Source organism: Lasiosphaeria miniovina, assembly GCF_030549165.1.
Source record: "Lasiosphaeria miniovina strain SMH2392-1A chromosome Unknown B0T26scaffold_1, whole genome shotgun sequence".
NCBI classification, from domain to species: Eukaryota; Fungi; Ascomycota; class Sordariomycetes; order Sordariales; family Lasiosphaeriaceae; genus Lasiosphaeria; species Lasiosphaeria miniovina.
Window position 1 is genome coordinate 4,026,426 of NW_026848220.1, and position 25,285 is coordinate 4,051,710.

Consider the following 25,285-nt stretch of genomic DNA (forward strand, 5'->3'; position numbering starts at 1 on the left):
AAAGATAATATTGGGGCTCCGCTGCGATTGGCAAGCCTTGATTCGCCCTCCGACCAGTCACGCTTCCCAGCGCGAGAAGTCACAAAGGGGACGCGGGTGTTCGGTGCTGGCAAAAGGACAACCAACAGCACTGACTACGCTGTAAGCCACTGATGAGCAGATTCAGAATTCCAGCGAGTGGGCCAACTTCTATGTTAGCCTTAGGCAGTTAGCTCTTCCAAAGTAAGGAATTAGCGCAGCTGGTCACGCGCAGCCCTGAGCCAACCGCCTATGAACAACGGCCAGCAGAAAAAAATGGCGCCAGATGGGAAAGTGGACTGGGAAATCCAAGTACCCATGCTAACCCTGCCAAGGAAATTCTAACCCTACTCTATACCAGTAACCCTGGGACGACGAACAGAGGGCGGGAGAAGGGAAGAGTGGGCCCCGGGCACCCTGGCATCCGTGTTTCCAGCAAACCTCTCAATCTTGCCGTTGCAATTCCCAATTGATCACCAACTACCTCCGATCCGATCAATTAAACGCCTCCCCATACCGTGGTCAATCGGGCCACAGCGAACTGCGCGGGGTTAATCCGAAGTCCACACGCCTTTCCAGGATGCTTTCAAGAGCTGCCCGCCCGGCTTTGAGAGCTGGAGGAGCTGCCGTCTCGTCCCGGTAGGTGGCCCTTTTCCCCGAGCATCAGCTCATGGGGGTCGTGAACTGACACTATCTACCCTCTCTGCAGAGCGGTAGCTCCGAGCCCGGCCACCTATGCGACGCTGCGTGAGATCGAGGGGCGCCTCAAGTCGATTCGCAACATCGAGAAGATCACCAAGACGATGAAGATCGTGGCCTCCACCAAGCTCACCCGCGCGCAGAAGTCCATGCATGACTCGCGCGCCTATGGCAAGACCAACAACCAGGTGTTCGAGTCGGCCGAGACGAAGGCGCTTGAGGGCGACGGCAAGAAGAAGCTCGTAGTCGTGTGCAGCTCCGACAAGGGCCTCTGCGGCGGCATTCACTCTGGTCTGTCGCGCTTCATCCGCCGGGTCAAGGATGGCGAGAACTTCGATCTCGTCATCATCGGCGAGAAAGCCAGGAATCAGCTGCAGCGCACCCACGCCCCCAGCATTGTTCTGTCCTTTGCCGGCGCCGGCAAGGACATCCCTACCTTTGCCGAGTCCCAGGCCATTGCCGACCAGATAACGCAGCTCTCCGGCAACTACTCCGATATTGAGATTATCCACAACAAGTTCATCAACGCCACGAGCTACGAGCCCACCATCATTGCGGCATATTCCGCCGAGGCCATTGCTGCTTCCCGTACGCCGGCCTTGATCTTCCCACTAAGTTGCCAGTTAGCTAACGTGACTGAAACATATAGCCAACTACTCCGCATACGAGGTTGACGAGGACGAGCTGCTATCCAATCTGCAGGAATACGCCCTGGCCAACTCTATTCACTGGGCCCTATCTGAAGGACACGCCTGCGAGATCTCGGCCCGCCGCAACGCTATGGACGTGAGTGCCAAATACTTCTGACTTGACTTCACCTTGAAAACATAATTGGCCTGCTAACTTTTTATCAGAACGCCTCCAAGAATGCCGGCGAGATGATTGGCAAGTACCAGATTCTGTACAACCGTACCCGCCAAGCCGCCATTACCGGCGAGCTGGTCGAAATCATCACGGGTGCCATCGCTTCGGAGGAGATGTAAATAATCCTATAGGAAGAAACGGTCCGAATAGAATTAGGCGAGGGAGGGACAGCGAAAAAATCCCCACGACTTCCCCCATTCGAAGAAAGAAAGGGGGTGGCGGCTTCTCCTTTTCTTTTGTATCAAGTAGCAGAGTCCTCCGTCTTGTCGGCGGCCTTTCCGAGTGTACCAAAGTCTCCCGCAATCTAAAAACCTTCTTGCATATTGACGTGTGTGCCTCGCGGAGGTATTGAGATCCTAGCGCTTAGCGAGTGTTTTGACTTGCGCCATGTGATCTGAATTATCACAGCGTTTCAACATATGGTTAGGTAGGCGCCTTTCTTACGCAGATAATCAACTTACCAGCACTTAAACCCGGAAAAAAAGGGGGGGAAGCCTCGGTCTCTAGGAAGTAGGTAAAGATATAATCTAGAGCAAGTCACTACACGCCAGCTCGCCTCGGGCTCGTCTCAGCTGAGAAGAATCCCTTTCATGAACAGGGCTACCGCTGTTGGTATATATACTATACCGTATGTATACATGTCAATCCATCTCACTGTTACCACTGCCAGTATATTCCGTGACAAACACGACGACGACTGCTCTCTCCTGTCGAGTACGGATGGACACCCATTCATACCCTTCATTGATTCTTATTCCTATCATCGCTAGAACAGTTAACGTATTTTATAAGCGAGCGGCGAATTTTCCCCGCGACGCGACCCTTCATCTTTGATCCTCAATTCTACCATAACAAGCTATGGCTACCCCTTCAAAAGAAGCTAGGGTAATCTTAGCTCTCAAATCATTACAAAATAGTAAAAACCCCAATATTCTTTCCACAGCCAATCTGTATAATGTTCCAGAAACAACACTTCGCTATCGACGCGCCGGTCGGCCTTCACGACGCGATATTCCAGCCAATTCGCGAAAACTCACAGATCTAGAGGAGCATACGATTTTTCAGTATATATCTGAGCTATGTATACGCGTATTTCCTCCTCGGCTTTGTTTTGTGGAAGATATGGCCAACCGACTACTACGCGAACGCGACGCGCCCCCTGTCGGCAAGCTCTAGGCTCACAACTTCGTCAAACGCCAACCAAAACTCCGGACGCGTTTTACGCGTAGATACGACTATTAAAGGGCCAAATACGAAGATCCGAAAGTTATTCGCGAGTGGTTTATACTTGTATATAATACTAAAGCCAAATACGGAATCCTTAACGAAGATATATATAACTTTGACGAGACCGGGTTTATAATAGGTATAATTACTACTAGTATAGTTATTACTACCTCCGATAGCTATAAGAAAGCCAAAAAGTCCAGCCTGGTAATCGTAAGTGGGCTACGGTTATCCGAGGGGTAAATGCTCAAGGCTGGGCTATCCCACCATTCATCTTTTTAAAAGGGAAATATCACCAAGAGAGCTAGTATCAGGAGTGCAATCTTCCGGCTACCTGGTATATCGGTATAACTGATAACGGCTAGACTACTAATAAGAAAGGCCTAGATTGGATTCGCCATTTCGATCTTCATCAGCATCTCGTACGAAGGGTAGATACCGGCTTTTAGTCCTCGACGGCCACGAGAGCCACCACTCCGACAAATTCGAGGAGTACTGTCAGGATCACAACATTATCACCCTTTGTATGCCTCCGCACTCCTCGCACCTGGTCCAACCACTTGATATTGGTTGTTTTGGGCCGTTGAAGAAGGCGTACGGCTACCAAATCGAGGAACTTATGCGTATGCATATCACACATATTACCAAGTTGGAATTCCTCTGTGCGTTCAAAGAGGCGTTTTTTACTTCTTTTATCGAAAAGAATATCCAAGGCGCCTTTGCCGGAGCCGGCATTATACCACACGACCCAGAAAGAGTGATTTCCAAGATGAATATACGGCTCCGAACTCCAACTCCACCAGCCTCAAGCCTAGGTACGGCACTACCTTGGCTATCTCAGACGCCACAGAACCCCCGAGAGGCCACCTCACAGACAGACCTCATTAAAGGCCGGATATCTAACCATCAAGGTAGTTCTCCAACACATATGCTGGCTGCTGTGGACCAATTGGCCAAAGGTACAATGGCCGTAATGCACGAGGTAGCTCTTCTGCGTATGGAAGTCTCTTTACTACGTAAGGCCAATGAGGGGCTTAGTAAGAGACGGAGGGCTAAAAAAACACGTATGCGGCTTGGAGGGTCACTTACCGTACAAGAGGCATAGGACCTACTAGGTCAGAAAGCTGTGGGTGAGCAGATAATCCAGGAAACACGACAAAATGGTGGTGGTGCGGGGGGGGCTGGCACGAAGATTCGGTGCTGTGGCCTGTGCGGCAAGCCTGGCCATAATGCACGCACGTGTCAGGAAGCTGGAGAATTGCCTGATTCATCTATTTCTGGTTCAGTTGTTGTTATTTCCTAGTGTTGTGGTGGTTTAATTGAGGATAGTTGTGGTAGGTTGGTTAGAAATTCGCCACTCTCTTGTAAAATACGTTGTCGATTCTTTATAACGCATGGACTCACTGTGTCTCTCTCCATACCTTATGCATGTATTTTACTCGTCTATTCTGAGACGATTTCCACAAGTTAGATTTATCACCAAACACACCTTAAAATAAAGACAATCAAGCCTCATGTAAGTACATGCTTTCTTCAAGTTCCATCACACTACCAGCTAGACCTAAACTGAAGCAAAAGAGACTCATGCCTCGGCGCAGCGCAGGAATGCGTAGATAGATAGTAGCTACCTAGGCTGGCAATGGCTGTCTGTGTTAATCTATATCTACATATATGAATGCACTACATCAACATTACACGCCTGAGCCTCGACAAAGCACCCCATTTTCACTTCAACTCCACCCCAAACGTTGCTCAAAGACACAAGGTCCCCAAACAAAAGAATTGAGATGCTAGTGCGATAATGACCGAGGACAACGAGGTACATTAGAAGATATAAGAGGACAGCGCGTTGTCCGTCGCGAAACCGAAGAGTACACTAAGTTACAACTACCCCGAATCCTGTAAAAGCTGCGTGCTCGGGAAGCCACATCCCAGACATACGCCTTAGGATGCGCCTTGACCCCCTTCATTATAATAGTGCGTGTGTGTGTGCGATGTGATGCCAACAAGCAAGCCAACCCCGTTCCATTTTCTCGTACCTCCTAATGCCACGCGCCCGCCAAGCGCTACCATTTCTGGCCATATTATACATCAAGACAGCGTCATCTCAACATCGCTTGCCTCTGTCTCGGCATAACTCTCAACTCTCTTTCTCGTCCGACGGTTATTCCCGTCCACGCCTGCCGCAGCCGCCACCGCAGCTTCGGCCAACATAACAGCCGCTGCGGCGAGCTCCTCGGTGGTTGGGACACAGGGGTGTTCTTTCTCGTAGGCGGCCTTGAGCTCCGTGGCCTTCTTGTCCCAGTCGGCGGCTTGCTCCTTAAAGCGCGCCATTGCCTCAGTATACAGTCGCTTTTGCTCTTCAGCCTGGTCAACAAAGGGCTTCCGCTGCTCTGGCGACGTGTCACGCCACATCTTGGCACTCATGACGCGCACCTCGTTGGCGCTGGCCTTGCCTTTGCCCGCACGCCGTCCTTCCTCTAGCTTCTTGCGCGCATCTTCGTGGTGTGTCTTGCTGTAAAATATGTATGCATTCATGGCCGGCTTGGTCGGCATGATGGGGCGCAGGCCGACCTGCGCAATGATGTGATCCCAGAGCTCGATCTCGTATGCTTCTAGGCGCGACTGGGTCGGATCTCTATTCTCGGCTGCTTTGCGTTTGAGAGAAAGCGATGTCTCCTTGGGGATTATCAACGGGGTTGGTATGTCGATGGGTCCGAGCATTGCGTCGAGAACGTCTGATGCCGCCCGGAGTCCCGAAATGTAGGCGCCATGCACCGTAGCTGGATGGGTGCCGCATGTGTGCTCTCCCGCGAAGAAGAGATTGCCGACTGGCCGTGCCATGGTATCGTAGTCGTCGGCTTTCATATTTGGGCCAGCAGAAGAGTAGCTGCCTCGGGCGAACTTGTCTGAAGCCCATCTTGTCACAACCGTTTCCACGGGCTCGGGAACCTTGGAGCCAAAGACACTGCGGAGAATCGCGGTTGCTTCCGTAACGAGGTCATCGTTACATGTCTGCTCCGTGTCATAGCCCGCGTCTCCAGCCATGAGCGCTAAGAGCACGGGCAGTCCACTTGTTTTTGACACGTTAAACCACTGGAAGAAGCGGCCCCTCTGCGACGCGTAGTCTTTTTGGTCCAGACTTCGCCGGTTGGATGGGTTCCTCAAGACACCAAAGATATCCCGATCATCCTCCCAAAACGGCTCTTTATACACGAGAATGACTTTGTTCAATACTCCGAAGCCAAGGCGCTCGATGGCGTCCGACTTCCAGGGCGGCAGGGGCGGCTCAAACTTTACACTTCCGTGTTTCAGTACACCGAGGGGTATTGAGTTGACAACATAGTCGGCGTCTATTTTGTAGCCGTCCTCACACTCGACCGTCGCCGGCCCAGTTTGACTGCCATGTGCGTATGTGATCTTGCTGATAGAGGATTTCTGCCGTACGTTCAAAGGTGTGGGAATATGCATGATGCCTCTTGGGACGCTTTGGTAGCCGCCAACTACCATCGTGTGGCTGCCTTCCCATTCGTTGCCCGCATCGATGTCCCATCCCTGAAGGCTTAGCTGACTGTAGTTTGTGGCGTTACTATACTCTAGATTGGCGATGTGCCAGTTCATGAGTCTGTAATCTTGCTCGTTGAGGTCTATGATGTCCTTGTATTGAGCAATAACGTGGTCCGTTACGCTACCGAGGGTCGCGCTAGGCTCCTTGGTAGCAGACTCGATATCAAGGTCAGCCTCGTCGCTGATACCCTGCTTTATCTTCCAACCCATGACCTTTGCTTTGTGGACCGCCCTGAGAGCTCCAGGCGTACCGGGCACAGTATGGATCCGGCCGGTAGCTCGGTCCGACGAGACGGGAACTAAATTCACCTGCGGGGCGATGTTTTGCTCCGAGACGGGTGGTGCGTGTGGTTGGGCGGCGGTAGATTCTTCAATCTGCCTTATGGTCTTGTAAGTCTCAGACGAGCTGTCCTTACCCTCGTCTATGAGATCTCTGTTGCCTTCGATCAACTTGGAGGTGGGCTGTTTAAACTTGTACTCGCTGACGCGGTCAAGGCAGTCGTTGTAGAGCTTCTCTACGAGCTGGTCTCGTTCTAGGTCCACGGGCTTCCCGTTGTAGTCGTAGAGGGTTGTGTCGGGCCGGAGTGGGCGGTAAGGAAGGCCCAGCTGACCCCTGACAATGATATTCAAGGGATTGCCTCTATCAAACCCTGTGATAATCATGCCGCCCATCTCGGCAGTGCACCGTTTCCCCTGAAAGGAGTCAGTGGTCCGGCCGGGCTTAGTGGTGAAGGCTCGGGAGTAGACCCTCCCGCCGATGCGATTTCTACCTTCGAGAACAACCACCCGCGGGGGCTGCTCGCCCATCTCACGGAACTTCTTTGCGTACTGCATGAACAATGCTTCAAGTTGTCTAGCACAGCCAAGGCCGGCCATACCAGCGCCTATGACGACTACCGTCTTCCGCTTGCCGTCAACAGGCTGGTCCTTTTGAGTCTGTTTGCGCGACGAGCGAATTTCGACGCATCCAAAGTTGATGTAGCCGCGGCGGACAAGCCAGTCGAAGCAGACGTTCGCTACATCGAACCAGCGCACATCTTTGGCGCACCCAACTGCCTCCTCACGAGTGACGGCAATCTGTGGGTTCCTTATCCACAACCTGAGGGTCCCATTTCTTATGTTCAAATATGTCGTCACTTGGGCGTGACTGATGTGGTCACGGAGTATCAAGTATTCTTCTTGGTGCAAGGAGTACGGATTAAGTCTCGACGACTCAGCCGCGGTGATACACTGCATTGCATACTCGGAGAGGGGCAAGTCGGGCGGTACGGAGACCTTGGGGCGCACATCGTATCTCCTCCTCGGCGTGTCAGCAGGCTGGGTGAGTCGGACGACAGGTACATATACGTCTTTTAAGCTGTCAATGTCCATAGGGGTAGTAGCTTTGCTGGACAAAGAAGGCGACGCGAGAGGCGATAGCTCGGACTGGTCCGATACGGCCGATACAGCTGACAATGAGGAGACAGATAGAAATGCCTGTTTCGTGTTATGATCTTCCTCATGTTCCTGTTTTGGCTCTAGGTTCAGGTCTTGTTGCCGGCCTTGATTTAGATTTTGGTCCCGACCATGGCCCGGATTTCTATCCTGGTCTTGGTCCCGGTCGGCGTTCAGATCATGGTCCAGGCGCTGGTCCAAGTGTTGTTCCAGCTTTTGTTCCGCTTGGTCTGGGTCTCGGTCTAGTTCTCGGTCTGGTTTTTGGTCTGGTTCTCGGTCTGGTTCTTGATCCGGTTCCTGACCCGGTTCCTGACCCGGTTCCTGATCCAGTTCCTGATCCGGTTCCTGGTCCGATTCCGGGGCAGGTTCATCTAAAAGCGGCAGGGTCGGCGGTGTCGGCGGTGGAGGTGTACTGCTCGTGAAGTTTAGCATATATACAGTGAGTTTGTTGGGGGAAGGTCGATGGGCTGGTACAGGGTAGGCAGATAGGCAAGCAACACGGACTCGACATTTACAGCAAGGAATCCAACGGCAAGAGTGATAATAAGGCACATGATGGATAGGACTGAGTTGTCAGATACGGGGAAGGCACATACAGGGCATCGTCAGTGACGGGGGTCAATGACCCATCAGAAGAATCTAAACTCATAGCGTCCATGGCCTCTGTCCAAACGATGATTTCGGGAGCGATGTCCTCGGAGCTGCTTTCTGGGTCAATCCTCGGAGCCGGCGGAGGTGCGGGCTGACGGTCCGCGACGGGAACGGCGGGGGATAGGGGCTTGAGAGGAAGGGGCCTGCCGGGGGTAGAGGCGGCGAGTGAAGAGCGTGTGGAGCGGCGTGAGTTTGAGTCTCCAGGACCCTTCACAGGACCCTTTCCTAAGCCACTGACTTGTCCGGTGCGGATACGCGAATTGGTTCCCATGTTATCGAGATGGACAATGGCGAAGGGGAAGCAGCGGGTTGTGATGATCAGTTGATGATGGTGATATATTGGGGGGCTGTGGAACGGAACGGAACGGAACGGCCGACGACGCTGACGCCGTATTCGACCGGGATCTAAAGCCCATAAGGCGAGTTGCCGACTCGGTGCCCTACGGCTGCGCCTCACGGCACTCGACGCCGTCCAGTCAGGGAAGCAGAGGCGACTTGCTTCTGGCTATAAGGTTGGCAGGGGAAGGGTCGGAATCTCTAGTTGCATCTATCAGCATCAATACAGGTATCGGCATCGGCTGCAGCAGAAGCAACAGCATCAGTATCACGCCCCCAACCTCTTCCCTCTCTGGCACTGGGATGGATAGACATGTATGGGGCGTGACCAAGGTAGGCAGGTAAGGTAGGTCTGTATGGCTGCGGACTTGCTGGTTGGACTGGACTTGACCTGACGTGGCTAAGTCGGTAGACTCGGACTGAACAGGAAATGGAAGTGGAAATGGAAGCTAAAGTGCAATTGGAGATGGGAGAAGTCACTGGACTGGATGCATTTGAACTTCAACCGACTGGCGGAACTTGCTTGGGAATCAAAAAAGCCCCCTACCTTAAACACGCATAACGCACGCACGCTCGCCCTCACCAAAGAAGGCAAAGCAGCAGGCCCTGTCTTCTGACTTCTGACTTCTGTCTTCTTCTGTCTCACTAGGTAGGTAGATATAGACTGTAGATATGTGTGTGTGCACCGCCGACGTTGCAATCCGTGTTGTATGTAGGTAGTGGTTTGCCTGGCGGGCCGCTCTCGTTCTACGGGATCGTCAATTGGCCCAATTGTAGACAGTTGGGCTCGATCGCCTTTCGTCTGTCTATTCGATCTGGCTTGGCTGGGGCGTACGGTACGGGTAGATTGTAGTAGAGATAATGTAATGTTTAGTCTGGGTACGGCGCCCTCTGCTCCTCACAGCTGCCGCAGACCGAAACTCCACGAGTGTCTGTGTCGCTGTCTGGGCTGCCATTTTTGGCTAGTGTGGCCCCGCTATTTTCATGAGTACGTACCTCCCCAGTGGCTTCCCTCACGCATCTCACGGATCCCAACTTCAAACTTCAACGCTTCGCCATGGCGGCAATCACATCGAGGTCAACAACATCTCCGTCGGTGTCTTGGCAGTTCCGTCGGTATCTACCATGCCTACTTCAGTTAAGTCGACGAAAGATAGCGATGCCCCGACCGTGCGATTCACCAATACGCAAGATCTCTTCGATATCATTAATTCCACTACTGGGGATTTCCTTACCGTCACAAGTATAATATTACCCTCTTATTTCTATATAATATATTAATTATTTAGACGTCTCTCCTAATCAATTCACCGAAATCGAGCGTGAGCGAGACATTGGGCGAAGGACTGGGCAAAAGAAACGATACCGAATGTTCCGTTTACGCCGCTACAATGCCAATTTCCGGATCTTGATCATCACAATCCCAACCGATGTACACGAGGTCCTTCATCTAGAGCTTTATGATCAGTATCGTGAGCAGCTCGCCCAGAATGGTAGGGGGAGAAGTTGGAGATCAATTGGGTCGGCTACACGTCGAGCAGAAGAAGGTCATCCTGACGGAGACGGCGGAGAGGGTGACTCTACCGGTGGTCCAAAGCCCGAACGTGGTAATAAAGGTGCCTGGCCAACACTTGTCATCGAGTCGGGACACTCCGAGTCATTGGGCGAATCGCATAACGATATGAAGTGGTGGTTTTCTACGTCAGACCACCAGGTCAAGATTGTTCTTCTTGCTAAATTTGACGATACTCGCTCCATCATCATTTTGGAAAAGCGGGAGGAAGAAGCAAAAACTTGTCTGGGAGCTACTACGACACGACGTTTTGCTGCTATTCAGCCTACACTCCGGCAAAGTATCACCATCGCTCAAAATGCTACTACCGACCCAGTTTCGTACAATGTCACTAGAGGTGCATTGAAACTATCGTTCAGGCTTCTCTTCCTTCGGAATCCGGGCCCTGAGGAGGCAGACTTTCTATTTACACCTCCTCCGGGGTAATACATGTTAGCGTAGGAAGGTGGCAAAGTTAGTGATTAGCGAGATTTCCCTAAAAGATACCAATAGTAGGTAACGTACCAAGCTAACATGTATTTCCCCGGTGGAGGTGTAGTGTTCAGGACCTGGAGCATTACACCGCAGCCAATCAGAATCGGCATAGCCGATCCCAACGCACGAATTTCACAGGCCAAATCCAACCACACAGGAATTCCAGCGCATTGAGTAAGCATTTTAGTGTAGGTATGGGCCCATCACGTAATGGGCGGGGGATCACGCTCAGCTAAAAAGTTCTGCAGCCAAGGGTTCAGGTTCTCTTAGACTTGCCCTGGTCGAAAGACGGGGCACCACCTCCCCCCTGCATGGCTGCAAGTGCCATTCTAATACATTTTTCTGCTCTGCCCAGCGTCACCGAGGTCAGATTGACAACATGTTTATTTTCCAGCAGCCATCCGCCTCTCTATTGTGTAGGCGGTACAGGCAACCGCAATCCAAGCGTCCCTCCTTGAACAATTGAGGTGGGCTCGTCATCGTGTCATAGTGGTCTGAGTGTCTTGGGTTATCGACAGACCTTACCTTCGAGCCCCGCGTCGCCTTCCGTTCCCCCAGCCGGGGCTGGAACTCAAACTCAAGTGTCTATCTCGGGCCTTGTCTACAGCTCCTCCTCTTACTCGTGAGTGGACGCCTCCTGGGTTTCCCAGGCCGTCTATAAAGGATGTTCCAAGTCCCTATTACGTGTGCCTTATCTACACATATATACTGTCAAAAAATGCCATACCAGCCACGGACTGACTGAACCACCGTAGCCCTCTAGCTCCGTCGTTACGAGAAGCACATCTCCTATTTCAAACAAATGGGTATTCATTATTCAGTATTCCCTACAACACACTATCTGTCTGGGGTTTCCGAGGCTTGGGCCTCCTTGCCGAAACCCTCCTTCTCGATCGCCGCGTCCATCATCACGTTTCCGCTAATGATCGATGTGGTGCAAATAACGATATTTCTCCGGGCTGCTCCGTGGGAGACAAGTTAGCAGTTTAACATTATACGATGACTTGGCCATCCAAGAGCGCGGGCAGATTCTTGTTGCTTACCGGCTTCCTTTTTCTGAATGAATCTGAGGGCCGCGATCTCGGTAAAGCTGACACCCCCCACAAACACGACAAACACCGTCTTCTTGTCGCCGCCCCCCGACAGCAGCGCCCGGGCCTTGACCGCCTTGTCTTCGCCTTTTTGGACCTCGTCAAAAGTCGCCCCTCTGGCATGCTTTACAGCATCATCAAACCCCCTCCACCCCTGAGCACCACTACCGGCAGGACCCGGCGTGCCCGTTGCTCCGCTTCCTCGTGTAATGGAGAGTAGGTACTGCTTCTGCAATATGCACTGCACTAGCCGGATCGACAAGGGTGCATAGCCACTGTAGACATAGGCAATGTCGTTGGGGTCGTGCTCGTTGACTTCGTCTACGATGAGCCGGAGCTGCTTCCTCAAAAACGTGTAGTTGGTCTTGGTGCCCGTAGCACCCGCCGCCCCTCCGGTCATAGGGATCATTGAGGCGAGCGGTGACGACCTCGACAGAAACATCTGTAGCTTTTCGAGGTTCTGTAAGGTAAGTAGGTGTTGGTAGCCGTAGCCCTGGAGAATAAGCCGCCGAAAGTGGTCCAGCTCTTTGGTCTTGATGCCGCCAGATATGCATGAGTAGACGCACAGAAGCCTGAGGACTTGGGGTAGGGGGGTGTCACGGGCAATGAGTTCCTCAATCGCCTCGAACTGGGACGATGGATCGGCCCCAGCTGCGAGGTTCTGTTGGACCTCGAGAAGCTTGTTAAACTGTTCCGTCCGCGTGTATTTGGTAATCTCCTCGGCCAGGCCCGTGTGTATTTTAAGTCTCTGCTGTTCCGCCTGGTACCCGGGGAGCTTCTTGACATACTCGCTTAGTTCTGCTGTCGTTTTGGTGCTGTGCCTGCTCTCAAAATCACTCTGCAATCGATGGGCTATCTTGTTCAACCGTGATCCCACAATGGCAAAGTTGGTGTCACGAAGTTGCTCAAACAGATTATCCGATGCGTCAAGTTGGATCTTGCGCTTCCGTGTTTGGCTATTTGCGGGCGCGGCGGCCGGCGTGCCTTGGGCTGTTGGCTGTGCCGGCGCGCCGACAATTGTCGTGTCCACGTCTGTCTGGTTATTTTGGATCCCAAACACCTCGTCTATGAGCCCTTCGTACGTGAGCTGCGTGAGCAAAGGCGTGACAAAGTCCACTTCACGGTCGATAATAATAATGCTTTCAGTTGTGGTACTGGGGCTGAGACCGATCTTGTCCGTATCACTGGCGTCCTCGCCCGCGAGAAGTTCTTGCCGCATGCGGGAGAGGAGATCAGCGACCCGTTTTGCGTTATCGCCCTTGCCGATGATGCGAGGAAATAGGCCATGCTTTTGTTGGATCCCCATCAAGGCGCGGGCCAGAAGAAAGATGGGGGTAGGGTCCTTTGCGAGGTACAAGTCTCGGAATGATTCGTCCAGTTCCAGAGAGAGGACATCCTTCTCGAGCGGAAAGAAATAAAGAGGTAGCTCGGCGATATTGACGTCGCCCAGCACACCCGCCTCCTCCAAGACCTTGTCTGAGAGTAGAGTCCGCCGTGGCACCCAGAAGACATGGAATTCGTGTGGGGATTGGCTCTCGCGTTGCAGACGTCTTATCTGGCCTAGAGAGACGTCAGCGACTTATGATGAGGGCTGGCTAGGCTGAGAGCCTCTCCAGCAACACCTGCATCTCATCTGACAAGCTCTGTTGGCATTGCGATGACATGGATCAGTAATGACGGTCCGACATGGGGCTAGCGGCCTAGGAATAAGTCGTCGATACGTCTATATATTTGTGCTGATGGATACCGTGGGCCTTCTAGGCGTGCAGAAATGGAGGTATGGAGGGGATGTTAAGAAAAGAAAAAAGGTGCTGACCTGCGATGGCACGGGCGTGGCGAGTGGACTCGCCGCGGGCAATGAAGACGACATTACTCTGGCTTGTGTCTGTATTGTTGTTCTCGAGGAAAAAGAAACTGTCGACGCCATAGTCGCGGAGGGTTGAGGCTTTGACGATGATGCCGAGAGGGCCGGCGAGTTGCTTCTCAATGACAAGGTTCTTCTTGCCGCGGACCTAGAGGTGCTGCCGTCAGTCAAACGCCGCGCAAGCCGATGCCGATGCTTGGGCACGCGTGGGGCGTGTCAACCTACTCCTTCAAGGAGATATAGCAGGTCCTTGCGGGCCTTGTCCCTGACCTGCTCCGTATCAAGGCCGGCCTGAGGAGCCATGGGTGGGAGCGAGCTTGCCATTCGCTTGTTCGCTGCTGTTGTTCGGGATGTGCGACTGCGAGCTCCCCGGCCGTCGCGATCAAGAGACAGTAAAATGGGCGAGAGCTCCAAAGCTTCCCCAACCGCATCGGCAGATCGGCGCGTCCACTTCGCCGACCAAAGTAAGGTACCTTACTTAAGTCTGGATCTCCAGGGCCGCGCTCGCTGTAACCTAACCCGCTCGGGGTTAGGCAAGGCAAGGTACGGAATACTACGGAGTAGTTAAGTTTACTACCGTAGTATGTACGGATATAATTAGGTAAGGCAGTTAAGTCAGATAGGCGGGCCCAGCGTGGTGCGGCCTAACGCAATGACGCATTGTTTGAACCACACTGGGTGAATGGGGGCCTCCACAGTTGACTTTTTGAGAGACTGACATAGGCATATTTAATATTTCTTTTCGTGATCAACTTGGTATATGTTGTTAATGAAAAGATATCACGGATGTGTTTCACATCTTGTGGTCGAGTAAAAGCCGATGGAAGTCTTAACTGCCAGAACGGATTGACCGAACGTTGGAAGACAACATACCCATGATAGGTATCGTTAATAGAAGCACAGCTCGACGAAACTAATCCCCTCTCAGTCGATGAAGAACTGCAATCATTATTCACTACTCTGCTCTCTACCCTCGCTGTCGGGTAGAATGTTCTTTGCAAAGAGCCCGAAAAACAGTTAGCACGCAAAGACTGCTATCCAGAGGGCCAAGCCATCCTAGCTAATCGCGGAACCTTTGTTTTCAGCAGTTCACTAATTTCCATACTCTGGTAAGAGGCTCCAACAAACTCCGAAACAAAACCCGCCAAACCCGGCGCTGTTTGATGCAATATGCCCATACCCCCACCCTCGTCATTGAAGTTTAAAATCTCGCAGAAAACCGCCCAACCTAGCCTAGATGCCAACCAGAAATTACCACAACCCGGCGAACAGGCGCCCACACCATATTCCATCACACATTGTTATCATGGTAGTAGAAGTCGATGTCCTTTGGGCGCAAGCGGTTCCCCTTGACAAATTCCTCGTCTCCGGGCGGCCGCTCGTTCTTTGTGTTGCCCGTCAGCATGCTCTGTATGCTTACGCTGACCGTTTCGACGCTCTGGACTGGACTCCAGCCCTGCGATCCCAAGAGGTCAAGACAGATGATTCCGTTCGAGTAGACGTGGGGATGTATCGGAATCGGTCTGTCGGGGAGCTTCACAAAGACCACCTCGGGGGCTTCTGCGAGGGCGCATTAGTCGAGAATGGCAGCTTTCTTTTCCTTTTCTCTTTTTTTCTCTTTTCGCTGCTCCTCTTCAGTGAAACATGCATCGGACCGGCACCAGGCTTAATCTCGAGATCCTAGGCTTAGGTATACGTACCGATCGGATATGACGGGCCGAATTTGAACTTGAGCCTGTATATCTCGCCCAAGTAGAGCGGGTTGTCATCCAGGACTCGAATGTCTAGGAGCCATTCCTCAAAGTCTTCGGCTGACACGAGCTCGATACCAGGCGGGAGTGGCGGGAGGCTCTTGTTGATCTAAAAGGGCCAGTAGCTCGAATGTTAGTCAAGCAGCACCTACCTCGACCCAAGGGGCAGAGGGCCAGGTAAATGCGAGCACACCTTTTGTAGCTCCTTGCCGAGCCTCTTCGCGGCGAATTGTGCCGACATGTTGTCGTGTGGCTTGGGCGATGTTGTGACTGAAGTAGGTATTTAATCCGTCGAGTCGACAAAGGAAACGGCACGACGATGCCTCCAGGCAGACGGGCGAACAATACCTTGGATGAAAGGCTGCGAGTGCGAAGGTGGTGGCGGGGTCAAGTGGGGAGGCGACTTGGTCGATGCAAGGGTCGGTTTAGGTTCTACCTCGCGCTCGAATCGAACGTTTACGTTCAAGTAGGAGAAATATGCCGCAGACTCTCGAAAATGAGGGGAACGAGTGTCAATGCAGGCGAAGAAGCCGCTATCCGCTGTCAACTTCGGTGGCGGTCGCGTGGAGCGGTGCGTGTGCGGTCACAGACACAATGCGGGAATCTGAGCGGCGTTGGGATGTCCGGATGGCGCTGCGGCTGTTGCCTTTGAGAAGTAGCCTCAGCATGAGGTTTCGAAACGGGCGGGAACAAGGCCCACTTGCCGCTAACCTCAAGGGTCAATCATCAGCAGAACCCAGCAGAGAGGAACCCAAGCCAGGGAACGGAACCCAAGCATTCCTGTTTGCTTATCATTGGCCAGAACGGCCGTAAGGCGCTTCAGGAATGCACCTCGGGCCCGCTTCTTGGACGTACATACAGCGTCATGTATGTACTGTACTAAGGTGGGTTGCCGGGAGGGATGCCCAAGCTCTCAAAGCACATACAGGCACGCTTTTTGTAAGAGAACTTGAACTGAGCAAGAAACTGCGGTTTGTGGGCTCACCGAGTGTAGGTCTGTACCACCTCACCTGTAGTCCCAGGCTAGGGGCAAGAATCCGGATGTAGACCCATCGAAGCAAATTCAAGGCGCCTACTTACCACCTACTGCATAGGTAAGGTAGGTACAGTACATACCTAGCTTGCAGGTTCAGCTTCCAGTTACGCACCTAACATGATGCCACATGAAGTAATGATATTCTCCTGACAGACGATGACAGCAATATGGACCTTCCAGGCTGTTTTGCCGGAGCTTTGGGATCAAAGCCCCGCATCCGCGTAACATCCAAAACACATAGAGACCTGTTGGCAAGAGCTGAGCCGCCGCTAATGGCCGTGCTCTGGCCTCTCCCTTTATGCCATTGCATTCTGCGGGAGGCGGTGCAGCCGCATGTGAGCAAGCCCCGACTATTGTCACCGAGAGTACGGGGCAAGACAGACACGAGGCGGAAACCCGAAGCGAAATCGTCTGAATTTCGAAGATTTCCAAAGGCGTCTAAAGAAAGGCGAGGTGGAATACGGCAACGAAAGGCTTTTGATGAAGCGCACCACGCACGCACGCACGCACGCGCACACGCCAAGCGGCCAGCAAGTGAGATTAGCGGAGGTGGGGCATCTCGATTGTCGATGCCCCATATACCGCGAGGCACATGCTGCCCGCGTCCCCGTTGGCCCATCAAAGTTGGATCCATCAGTTTGCAGCAGGATCAAGTGTTAAGGCCATGCCAGGCAGCGAAAAGAAGACAGCTCGGGGTCTTGTTGTATTGCCTGAGGCTTTCTCAGTTCTCTAAGATGGAAAGCTCAAATGGCGATTACTCTCCCGTGCCTTGTTGCCTTGCCAGGTCTGGTATGGCTGAGTAGTGTACTAGTTCGTCTTGTTGCAGTCCTTGTCCGACAGAGAACAAGGCGTTTTCCTTGCCCGTTTGCGTGCCTTGCAGGACCCTCCAATGCTCATGCCATCTTGACGCATTTGCCTTTATCTGCCTCTTTTTCGTCCTGTCTTTTGGCTTTTGAGACTCTTCTCGTGGGAAATTGCGAATGACCAGAGAAGTGTCGATTTGCTTTTGGCCTTAATACCCTCCATTGGGTCGGCTGCTTGGCGCGACATTTGGACGGCTCTGTGGTGGCGTCTCGGGCAAAGCCTTGTAGGTCCGCAATCAGCGGGCCGCCTGATACCCTGAATAGGTAAGTATCCGTACTAACAGTGCTACGATACCAGCCCACCTATCAACCTTACCCCTCCTCAGCCCAACTGCTGCCAAGCCCTCCTATTGTCTGCCCCCCCCCTCCCCGCCATCCTCCACGTCGCAGCCTATGCCAACCTAGGGGCCGCCTGAAGGCTGTTAGCGACTCAGCCGCTTCTCGATTCTTGCAGTCGTGCTGTCTGTCCTCTGACAAGCGTTTCCAGCTTTTCCAAAAACAAAATATCAACTCCAGCCTGGACCGTATCCGACCTGTACGGCCGCTGGCAAGAGCCAGGCAGAATCTCGCTTCGCTCGTGGCTCCCTCTCTCCATCGCGCCTTTCTCCTCCTTCTTGCGTCGTCTCTGTCGCTCCTTGCTCTATAACTAGCTTTCATTTGAAACGAAGCTCGACGCCATGAGCTGTAAGTCCTCTCCGTTCTACCGCGCAATCCAGAAATTCGGTCTGTTCTTTCCCCGATCGTGTATCTCCCGTCCCAGATCGCCTTGGTCGACGAGAGACTTGACCCTCTTTGAAACCAAGCGACACCAGCACCAGCGGCAAACAACTTGCCAAGCTCGGATTCACTGACCGCGGGCCCCCATATAGTTTCCACAATGCTTAATCGTCTCCATGGCCAGCCCGAGAGCTATGACAAGAAGTACGCTTTGCCCCTGTCCTCTCGGCTCGTGTGGGATTCGTCGCTAATTCACACCCCCTATTAGATCCAAATACCGCTTTGGTCGTACTCTAGGTGCTGGAACCTATGGCATCGTCAGGGAGGCCGACGGCCCGGATGGAAGGGTGGCTATCAAGATCATCATGAAGAAGAATGTCAGGGGCAACGAGCGCATGGTGCTGGACGAGCTAGAGATGCTCCAGCGCCTCAAGCACGACCATATCGTCAAGTTTGTCGACTGGTTCGAGTCAAGAGTACGTATTTTTGCGCCCATGGTACAATCAGGGAATACCGGGACTGCATCTTGGGCTCGAGCGACACCTGCTGACAGCGCACCTCGCACCTCTCCAGGACAAGTACTACATCGTCACCGAGTTGGCAACCGGAGGAGAGCTATTCGACCGGATCTGCGAGCAGGGCAAGTTCACGGAGAAGGACGCATCGCAAACCATCAAGCAAGTCCTAGGTGCCGTCGACTACCTGCACAGAAACAATGTCGTCCACAGAGGTAAGCTTTTGCAGCCCTGCTGAGTGTCTTAGCCCCTATCTTATCTACATCAGTATAAATAAGTACTTATCTTACTTGTCATGACGCAGATCTCAAACCAGAGAACCTCCTCTACCTCACCAAGGCGCCTGACTCAGATCTTGTCCTTGCCGACTTTGGCATCGCCAAGATGCTCGACAGCAAGGATGAGGTCCTCACAACCATGGCTGGATCCTTTGGCTACGCGGCGCCCGAGGTGATGCTGAAGAAGGGCCACGGCAAGCCCGTCGATATGTGGTCCCTTGGCGTCATCACATATACGTTGCTCTGCGGCTATTCGCCCTTCCGCTCTGAGAACCTGCAGGACCTCATCGACGAGTGCAGCGTCGCTCAGGTTGTGTTCCATGAGCGGTACTGGAAGGATGTCAGCGCCGACGCCAAGGACTTCATCATGAAGCTGTTGCAGCCAAGGCCAGAAGACCGCTGGACCAGTGGAGTAAGTTTTGATGTTTCCGCGCCCCTCCCTCTGCTGGCAGGAGGGCTACTTTTGAGCTGGTTGGTTAGCTAACGCATTCCATTTCCCCATTATCTAGCGCGCCCTTTCCCATCCCTGGCTCAGCGGCGAGAACGCGACCGACCACAACTTGCTGCCCGAGATCAAGGCCTACCTTACCCGTGCACGCTTGCGGCGCGGCATCGAGATGGTCAAGCTTGCAAACCGCATCGAGGCGCTTAAGATGGAGGAGGACGACCCAACCAACTCGGACTTTCCAAAGGACGCGACGTTAGCTGCCGACCAATCACTCTCTACTCCTCCGCCCGAGGCAAAGCCAGGTAGTAGCGGATTGGGGAGTGCCAGCGCCAGCGACGATGGCGGCGCGAAGCGCTCCCTCTCCAAGACTATCAAGGGCGCTATCTTCCGTGAGGTCGTCCTGGCCAAGGTCCGCGAAATGAAGGAGAAGGAACAGACGCTGAAGTTGACGGAAGAGGCAGAGAAGGAAGCCAGGAGAAAGAGCTTCCAGGGGTAATTAGTAGGTAGTCTATTTCGGAAGAGGGCCAGGCAGAGTGGGATTTTTTTTGTTCTCTACCGCTTTCTTTGTGTGTAAAATGGAGGGTGCGAGGAGGAAGTCGATACCACTGGATGAGGGGATATCGCAGTTACTGGGTGGATCGCAGGGTTCATTATGCAGGGAGGCTATGTTTTCTTCCTTTCTCGCTTCATGTCTTTCTTGTTTTACTTCTTTTTTTATTCAAATTTTTGTTTTGTCTTTGGCTGTCTTGCGGCTGTGAGCACTCGGAGCAAAGAAGGATAGCGAAGAGTTAACTAGGTGCCTATCTTTGGAACCTATTATAGGGGCCAGTAATTGGGGTTCCGCTCTATTTATCCTGCTTATCCCTTTTTTGACTGTTGATTTTATGTATCCTTCTTCTGTCAAGGGCTGCGAGGTAAATGAAAAGTAGTTGTTCCTAGGACGATCTTTTTCAGGATTTCTTTAGTTTGCCCTCTTACCTCACTGGTAAGGAATAACGTTGGATCACCCTGTTTTCACAACCCCGTACTTTTAGGTTTGCCTTGGGTCTGTATTTACTCAAGTCAGGCTTTAGGGTGACTTGACTTTGACTTAAGAGGCATGCGGACCAGAGTCTGTACCTTGCTTGTTCTAGCGTGGTGTATCGTGTCGGTATTCTTGCGTGAGGATCTCATATCCCGTGACAGATGAATTACAAGTGAGTGACTGACTGAGTGACTGAGTGAGTTGACGAGTTTACATCCCGGACCAATTTTCATGGATCACCATGAAAATACCAGTCCATGATGTTAGGCGCCGGTTGTAGCCGGTCCTGTTTGGTAAACCGTCCCGTCTGTTCTTTTTCTTTCTGGCGAAAAAGATTGCGGGTGTGTGGGTCGGTGAGGATTTCCCGCATCCCTTCTTAACAGGCCAAGCTAAGGCATGGATGATGGATGGGGTTGACCGAGAAACAACCAAAAAAACCCTAGGAGGGCATGAATATCGAACGCGGAACGGGCTGAGAACCGAGTGAGCTTAAAGCTGGCGGCAGATTGACTGACCTGGAACCAGCTCGCCTCTGGGTTCGGCTTATTTGGCCGCTAATACGGTATTGTCATCGTTGTTATAATTATTTCGCGGTTGCGTGGTGATCGTCATTAAAGCTTCATTATGCCGACCTGCTTGACCAGTTTTCGTTCAAAACAATTAAACGGAACCAGTGTTGTGCGAGATGAGGTCCGTTCGCGAGATTTAATGGCCATGTATACCTCGGCTGCAAGGGAATGGATGATGACATACTCTGTCAATGGCGAAAAGAAGAACGTAAAATTGTGGGATAGATCACGGGAATGGCGAGGACGACGACGACGATGTAGCTGGCGCGGAAAATGAGATAGAGATGCAAACGCAAACACAAGTACGAGGTAAACAGCTGTCAAGGTCCCAAACGAATGGATATGCCTAGGCAATATACAATGTAATCTATATACAAATGCTGTACAAGAAAAGAGGTCCCGTCCATTTGGGACCAATCCGCCCCAATCCATACGCCAGGGCATCTGGAGTAGGCCCATACCAAGAATTAAAGATCCCGCGCCATGCTCGCTCGCAAATGACTCTTGAGTTTCGAACTGCATCGCTGTGCCTGTCCCATTTTCCCTCGTCATAGTGTAATAATAGCAATTTTCATATATCCATACAGCATCCATACATACAAAGGAGCATATATCTTGGCGATAAGTTGTAATGGTGGCAGCAGCAAATCATGCCTCCGTAAAATGATACATTATAATAACATGTCTATCTTAGGTGTCTGTGTTCTGTGTGTTTGTGTGTGTCTTTGGTATCGTGCAAGTCAGTGTCGTTGATTATCGTGTCGCGTAGGTCTCCACGTCGGTGAGGCCTCAAGCAAGCTCCGACATGACAGTCTCACAGAGCTCCTCATAGCGGCGCGCATCAAAGCGCTTGCGCTGCCACCCGCTGTGGCGCAGGCGCTCAATGCGCGCCTTACGGTCGAGGGCGATCACGTCGTCTGCTGGGCCCGAAAACGACGAACGGGTAGGGGTAGCGCTTCTGGGCCTGGCAGACAAAGCCAAAGAAAGGCGGAAGCTCTGGGTCGGGTCGGGTTTGGCCGAGAGCAGACTATCCAGGCTGGCCAAATGGCTGGCAAGCTGGGCTCGTAGTCCGCCTAGGGTATCGCAATAGCGGTCGACGGAACGGTCGAGAGAGCGCGAGGTTAGGAACGCGTCTTCGTAAGCGCTGCTACCCATATCCGAGACGACCTGCAACGGGAGCTCAACCTCTTCGAACTTGGGTCGTGGCAGGTCGGGGAGTTCTTGCCGCGCTGCGCCCAGATGGAAGTACTCGTCATCGAGCCCAAGGGTTGGTGAGTCCGGGCGGACCATGGGCTCCCGTAAGGCGCGGAAGGGTTTATCATGAGGAAGCGAGAACGACACCTTCTTGACGCGCTTAACGGGCGAGGTGTTTGTCGACGACTGCGACTTGGCAGAGAGATCCTCAAACGAGTAGACTGAATTGGTTGGAGACGACATGGGGGTATCCGATGTCCATGTCCGGGAGCTAATCGACCCTGCGGGAGAGTGACAGCTTGAACCCCGTGATGACATTACCGAGCCCGGCCGCACACGGCGGACGACCGACTCTTCGGCGGCAGAGATGAGGGAGGCGGCGCGATCGAAGTGTGCGCGGGCCTGCTGTAGGAGGCTTGTCCGAAAGGTCGAGGTCGAAGTAGATGGCGGCGGCCGCGCACAGGACTCGACAATGGAGGCGGCGGCGTAGAAGTGCAGATATATCTGGTAGACGGGTTCGATCTGAGAGGCGTCGCTGATGTTGTCAAGGATCTCATTACACCTTGTCCAGCACGCACGGTACATCTTGGTGAGGTGTTGTCGTTTGATGTCCGAGATGGTCCTCCTCCAGTCGGACCGCGTATACGGCAACGCAGCCAGAGAAACAGACAGGGTGCGAGACGACCGCCTGGCATGTTTTGACCTTGTCATTTGTTGCGTCATCGTAGTCGTAGTCGTGTTAGACTGCTGTGAGAGAGGTGTTTGGGGAGAGACATAGGATGTTCGGTTGCCCGATGCCAGCATGAGAGGTATTAGCCCCGCCATGGCTGGTTTGTGTGTTATACGTGAGATAGATTCGACAAATGTTGCAAAGTGAGTGGCAGGCCCAGATCCGGGGAGGCGGCCGCGAGATTTTTGAACAAGATTTCTCTTTCCTGTGTAACTCGCTGCGCCGAACGTGACGGTGAGTCGGTTTGTGTCCCGTCAAACATGCAGGTTTCCGATAGCTGGGAGGCAAGAATAGCCAATGATAGTAGCAAACTCAAGTGCTAAGTAAAATTGAGGTTGAACAAGGCGCACAGCTGAGAGTTCGGACGGTAGAAACGAGGGCCGTCGGGGCTTCTTTAGTGTCTGGCCCTTGTGCTCCCTTTTCTCCTTCTCGGCGCGGGCAGAAGTGATACAGGGCACAGCTGAAGAGCCAGCATGCCACCCCAGACGAGAGCTTCTCGAATTCCCAGGAAGCCGGGGCGGACCGGGGGGGGGGGGGGGGGGGGGCCCGATCAGGAACGGAGGGGCACGGGAAGCAAAGCAGTAGCCCCTATAAGGATCGACGACGCTTCGAAACTCGGCCGATCGCGCACGACCCGGACTTGCGATCTTGGGTCAGGAGTAAAGAACGGTGTTAGGATATTAGCCTGATGGTGACCGACGAGGCCAGTGGTCCAAGGCGCCGAGGCACGTCGACAGACGCACAACTGTCCTCGGGAATCCCACGCCCCAAAACACGGGCCGGGAGAGCTACCACACTTGCGACGGACGCGGCAGTTAGGCGGGTGAATGGGACCGAGTTTGGCGGCGACTTAGCACTGCACTGCGCTGAGAAGAAGCGAGTCGAGCCGAGTCGAGTCGTGGCACCGGCTGCAAGTTGAAACGTTTGTACAAATACAGCAAAGTATTGCACAAACTGCAGCAGAATGTAATGCGAAAGTCAGTCGGTTAGGGAAGTCGGACGAAGACGATGCGTTTGCTCTTTTTAACTTTTAGCTTTTGGCAGGGTCCACGGGTCCAGTGACGGCGAAGGAGTGGATAGGTCGGATTGTCGACACACACACGCACACACGACAACGGAAGTTCAGCCGGAGGGAAAAAAAAGGAGGGATGCTGAAGTGAACAACGGAAGGGGCGTTGTAAGTTTTCTTTAAATTTCCCTACCAGGCCCGAACAACAAACACAGCAGGGAGGAGCTGATAAGTTTAACTGCACTGGGCTGGCTGGGCTCGAGCTCAGGTTGACCGACTGTCTCTTCCTTTTAGCTGCATGACACCAGTGGCCCAAGTGCAAAATTCGGCAGAGCTAGGAATCCGTGCAAGGGACGAAAAGGCAAAGGCTGTGAAGCCAGCTTCCTTTTGACTGGGAATGAGCGAACCCAGGATGGGTCGATGGGTCCCCCCTTCCACAGGTGGAGGTTGGAACACTCTCACGATCGCGATGCAGGGGTGAGGTTAGGGCATGAGCCGAACGCCAGGGCCCGGGAAGGGCTTGTGCTGCAGAAACTCGCAGCAACGCAGAAGTGCTGAGGCCTTTTAGGGGTGCTCGAGCCTTTTCTTTTGCCCCTGAGCCAGAGCCGCCAAGCACCCGAAAAGCTGGACCCCCTAGCCTGGCGCAGTCAAGCCAATGCTGCGCTAACCCATTTCCGAGAAACGGCTGTCACCCCATTGGACGACAGTAACATTCTTGTCTCTTCTGTTCCTCTGCTTGTTCGAGCGACGGGAAACACTCCGCTCTCTCTTTTCGCCCTCGGCGGTTGTTCAACCACTACGACAAGCAGAAGTCAGCAGGCATTCGTTTCGAGATGGGATGGGATGTGGTGGGGGGGGGGGCCGGACTGCGTTGCACTCCGTATTGGGAAAGAGCAGAACTATGACTGCGACCCTCTCCGGCCTCTTCTTAAAGTTCTCGTCCTCTGCACTGCACTACTAAATACATCACGGTTGCAGCAACTCCACAAACCTTCCATTCTCCATCCTTTCAAACAAGCGGCCAAAGCCGTGTCAATCCTGCCAGACTGTCACTTTGTCGTTGTCTGTCACTCGGCCACCAGTCCAGTCCGTGACCTCTCGATATTTGACGATAATCATCTGCGGATTGGCTGCCGCCCCCCCTTTCTTTCTCTCTCCCTCTTTGCCGCTCGCGTCCGTCCAGAACATCTGCTGGCTTGGTGTAAAGTCGCGGCCCAGTCGTTTGCTTATACACACACACTCAGCAGACTCCCACCACTCTGTTATATTATTTACTCACGACGCAATCGTCAATTTCATTTCGTCTCTTGTGCCGCATTCAAATCTCCCAGACCCGTGGCTGCGTGTCTTGTG

The 25,285-nt window shown here is 53.0% G+C and overlaps 6 protein-coding genes across 6 annotated transcripts; 3 read left to right on the forward strand and 3 right to left on the reverse strand.

Annotated features, from left to right (window-relative positions):
* The first annotated feature begins 172 nt into the window (after window positions 1-172).
* On the forward strand, window positions 173-1,869 carry B0T26DRAFT_54418 (ATPase, F1 complex, gamma subunit domain-containing protein). The gene is made up of 4 exons (XM_060435575.1): window positions 173-657; window positions 728-1,305; window positions 1,367-1,503; window positions 1,572-1,869. Exons 1-4 carry the CDS (start codon window positions 599-601, stop codon window positions 1,698-1,700), a joined length of 903 nt encoding a protein of 300 aa, XP_060302988.1. The 5' UTR covers window positions 173-598; the 3' UTR covers window positions 1,701-1,869.
* Window positions 1,870-4,899: 3,030 nt separating this feature from the next.
* Window positions 4,900-8,801, reverse strand: B0T26DRAFT_760893 (flavin-containing amine oxidoreductase-domain containing protein; the record flags this gene model as incomplete). Its single annotated transcript, XM_060446389.1, has 2 exons — window positions 8,406-8,801; window positions 4,900-8,221 (listed from the first exon to the last, which is right to left on the reverse strand). Exons 1-2 carry the CDS (start codon window positions 8,729-8,731, stop codon window positions 4,900-4,902), a joined length of 3,648 nt encoding a protein of 1,215 aa, XP_060302989.1. The 5' UTR covers window positions 8,732-8,801.
* Window positions 8,802-9,921: 1,120 nt separating this feature from the next.
* B0T26DRAFT_630926 (uncharacterized protein) lies at window positions 9,922-10,795 on the forward strand (the record flags this gene model as incomplete). Its single annotated transcript, XM_060436294.1, has 2 exons — window positions 9,922-10,039; window positions 10,086-10,795. 2 exons carry the CDS (start codon window positions 9,922-9,924, stop codon window positions 10,793-10,795), a joined length of 828 nt encoding a protein of 275 aa, XP_060302990.1.
* An 885-nt stretch (window positions 10,796-11,680) lies between these two features.
* On the reverse strand, window positions 11,681-15,790 carry B0T26DRAFT_736880 (small conjugating protein ligase-like protein; the record flags this gene model as incomplete). The annotated part of the gene is made up of 8 exons (XM_060443378.1): window positions 11,681-11,802; window positions 11,887-13,405; window positions 13,436-13,494; window positions 13,751-13,946; window positions 14,024-14,125; window positions 15,219-15,358; window positions 15,499-15,658; window positions 15,743-15,790. 8 exons carry the CDS (start codon window positions 15,788-15,790, stop codon window positions 11,681-11,683), a joined length of 2,346 nt encoding a protein of 781 aa, XP_060302991.1.
* A 2,535-nt stretch (window positions 15,791-18,325) lies between these two features.
* On the forward strand, window positions 18,326-19,902 carry B0T26DRAFT_632449 (kinase-like domain-containing protein; the record flags this gene model as incomplete). The annotated part of the gene is made up of 5 exons (XM_060436443.1): window positions 18,326-18,369; window positions 18,434-18,641; window positions 18,739-18,895; window positions 18,985-19,370; window positions 19,468-19,902. The coding sequence occupies 5 exons, from the start codon at window positions 18,326-18,328 to the stop codon at window positions 19,900-19,902; spliced, it is 1,230 nt and encodes a 409-aa protein (XP_060302992.1).
* Window positions 19,903-21,319: 1,417 nt separating this feature from the next.
* B0T26DRAFT_687161 (uncharacterized protein) lies at window positions 21,320-23,451 on the reverse strand. The gene has a single exon (XM_060440928.1). The coding sequence runs from the start codon at window positions 23,016-23,018 to the stop codon at window positions 21,789-21,791; it is 1,230 nt and encodes a 409-aa protein (XP_060302993.1). The 5' UTR covers window positions 23,019-23,451; the 3' UTR covers window positions 21,320-21,788.
* Window positions 23,452-25,285: the final 1,834 nt, after the last annotated feature.

Coding starts and splice junctions, on each gene's coding strand:
- B0T26DRAFT_54418 (XM_060435575.1), top strand. CDS start 599: ATGCTTTCAAGAGCTGCCCGCCCGGCTTTGAGAGCTGGAGGAGCTGCC. Junction 658..727: donor GGAGCTGCCGTCTCGTCCCG/GTAGGTGGCCCT, acceptor CCCTCTCTGCAG/AGCGGTAGCTCCGAGCCCGG. Junction 1,306..1,366: donor CGAGGCCATTGCTGCTTCCC/GTACGCCGGCCT, acceptor TGAAACATATAG/CCAACTACTCCGCATACGAG.
- B0T26DRAFT_687161 (XM_060440928.1), bottom strand. CDS start 23,018: ATGGCGGGGCTAATACCTCTCATGCTGGCATCGGGCAACCGAACATCC.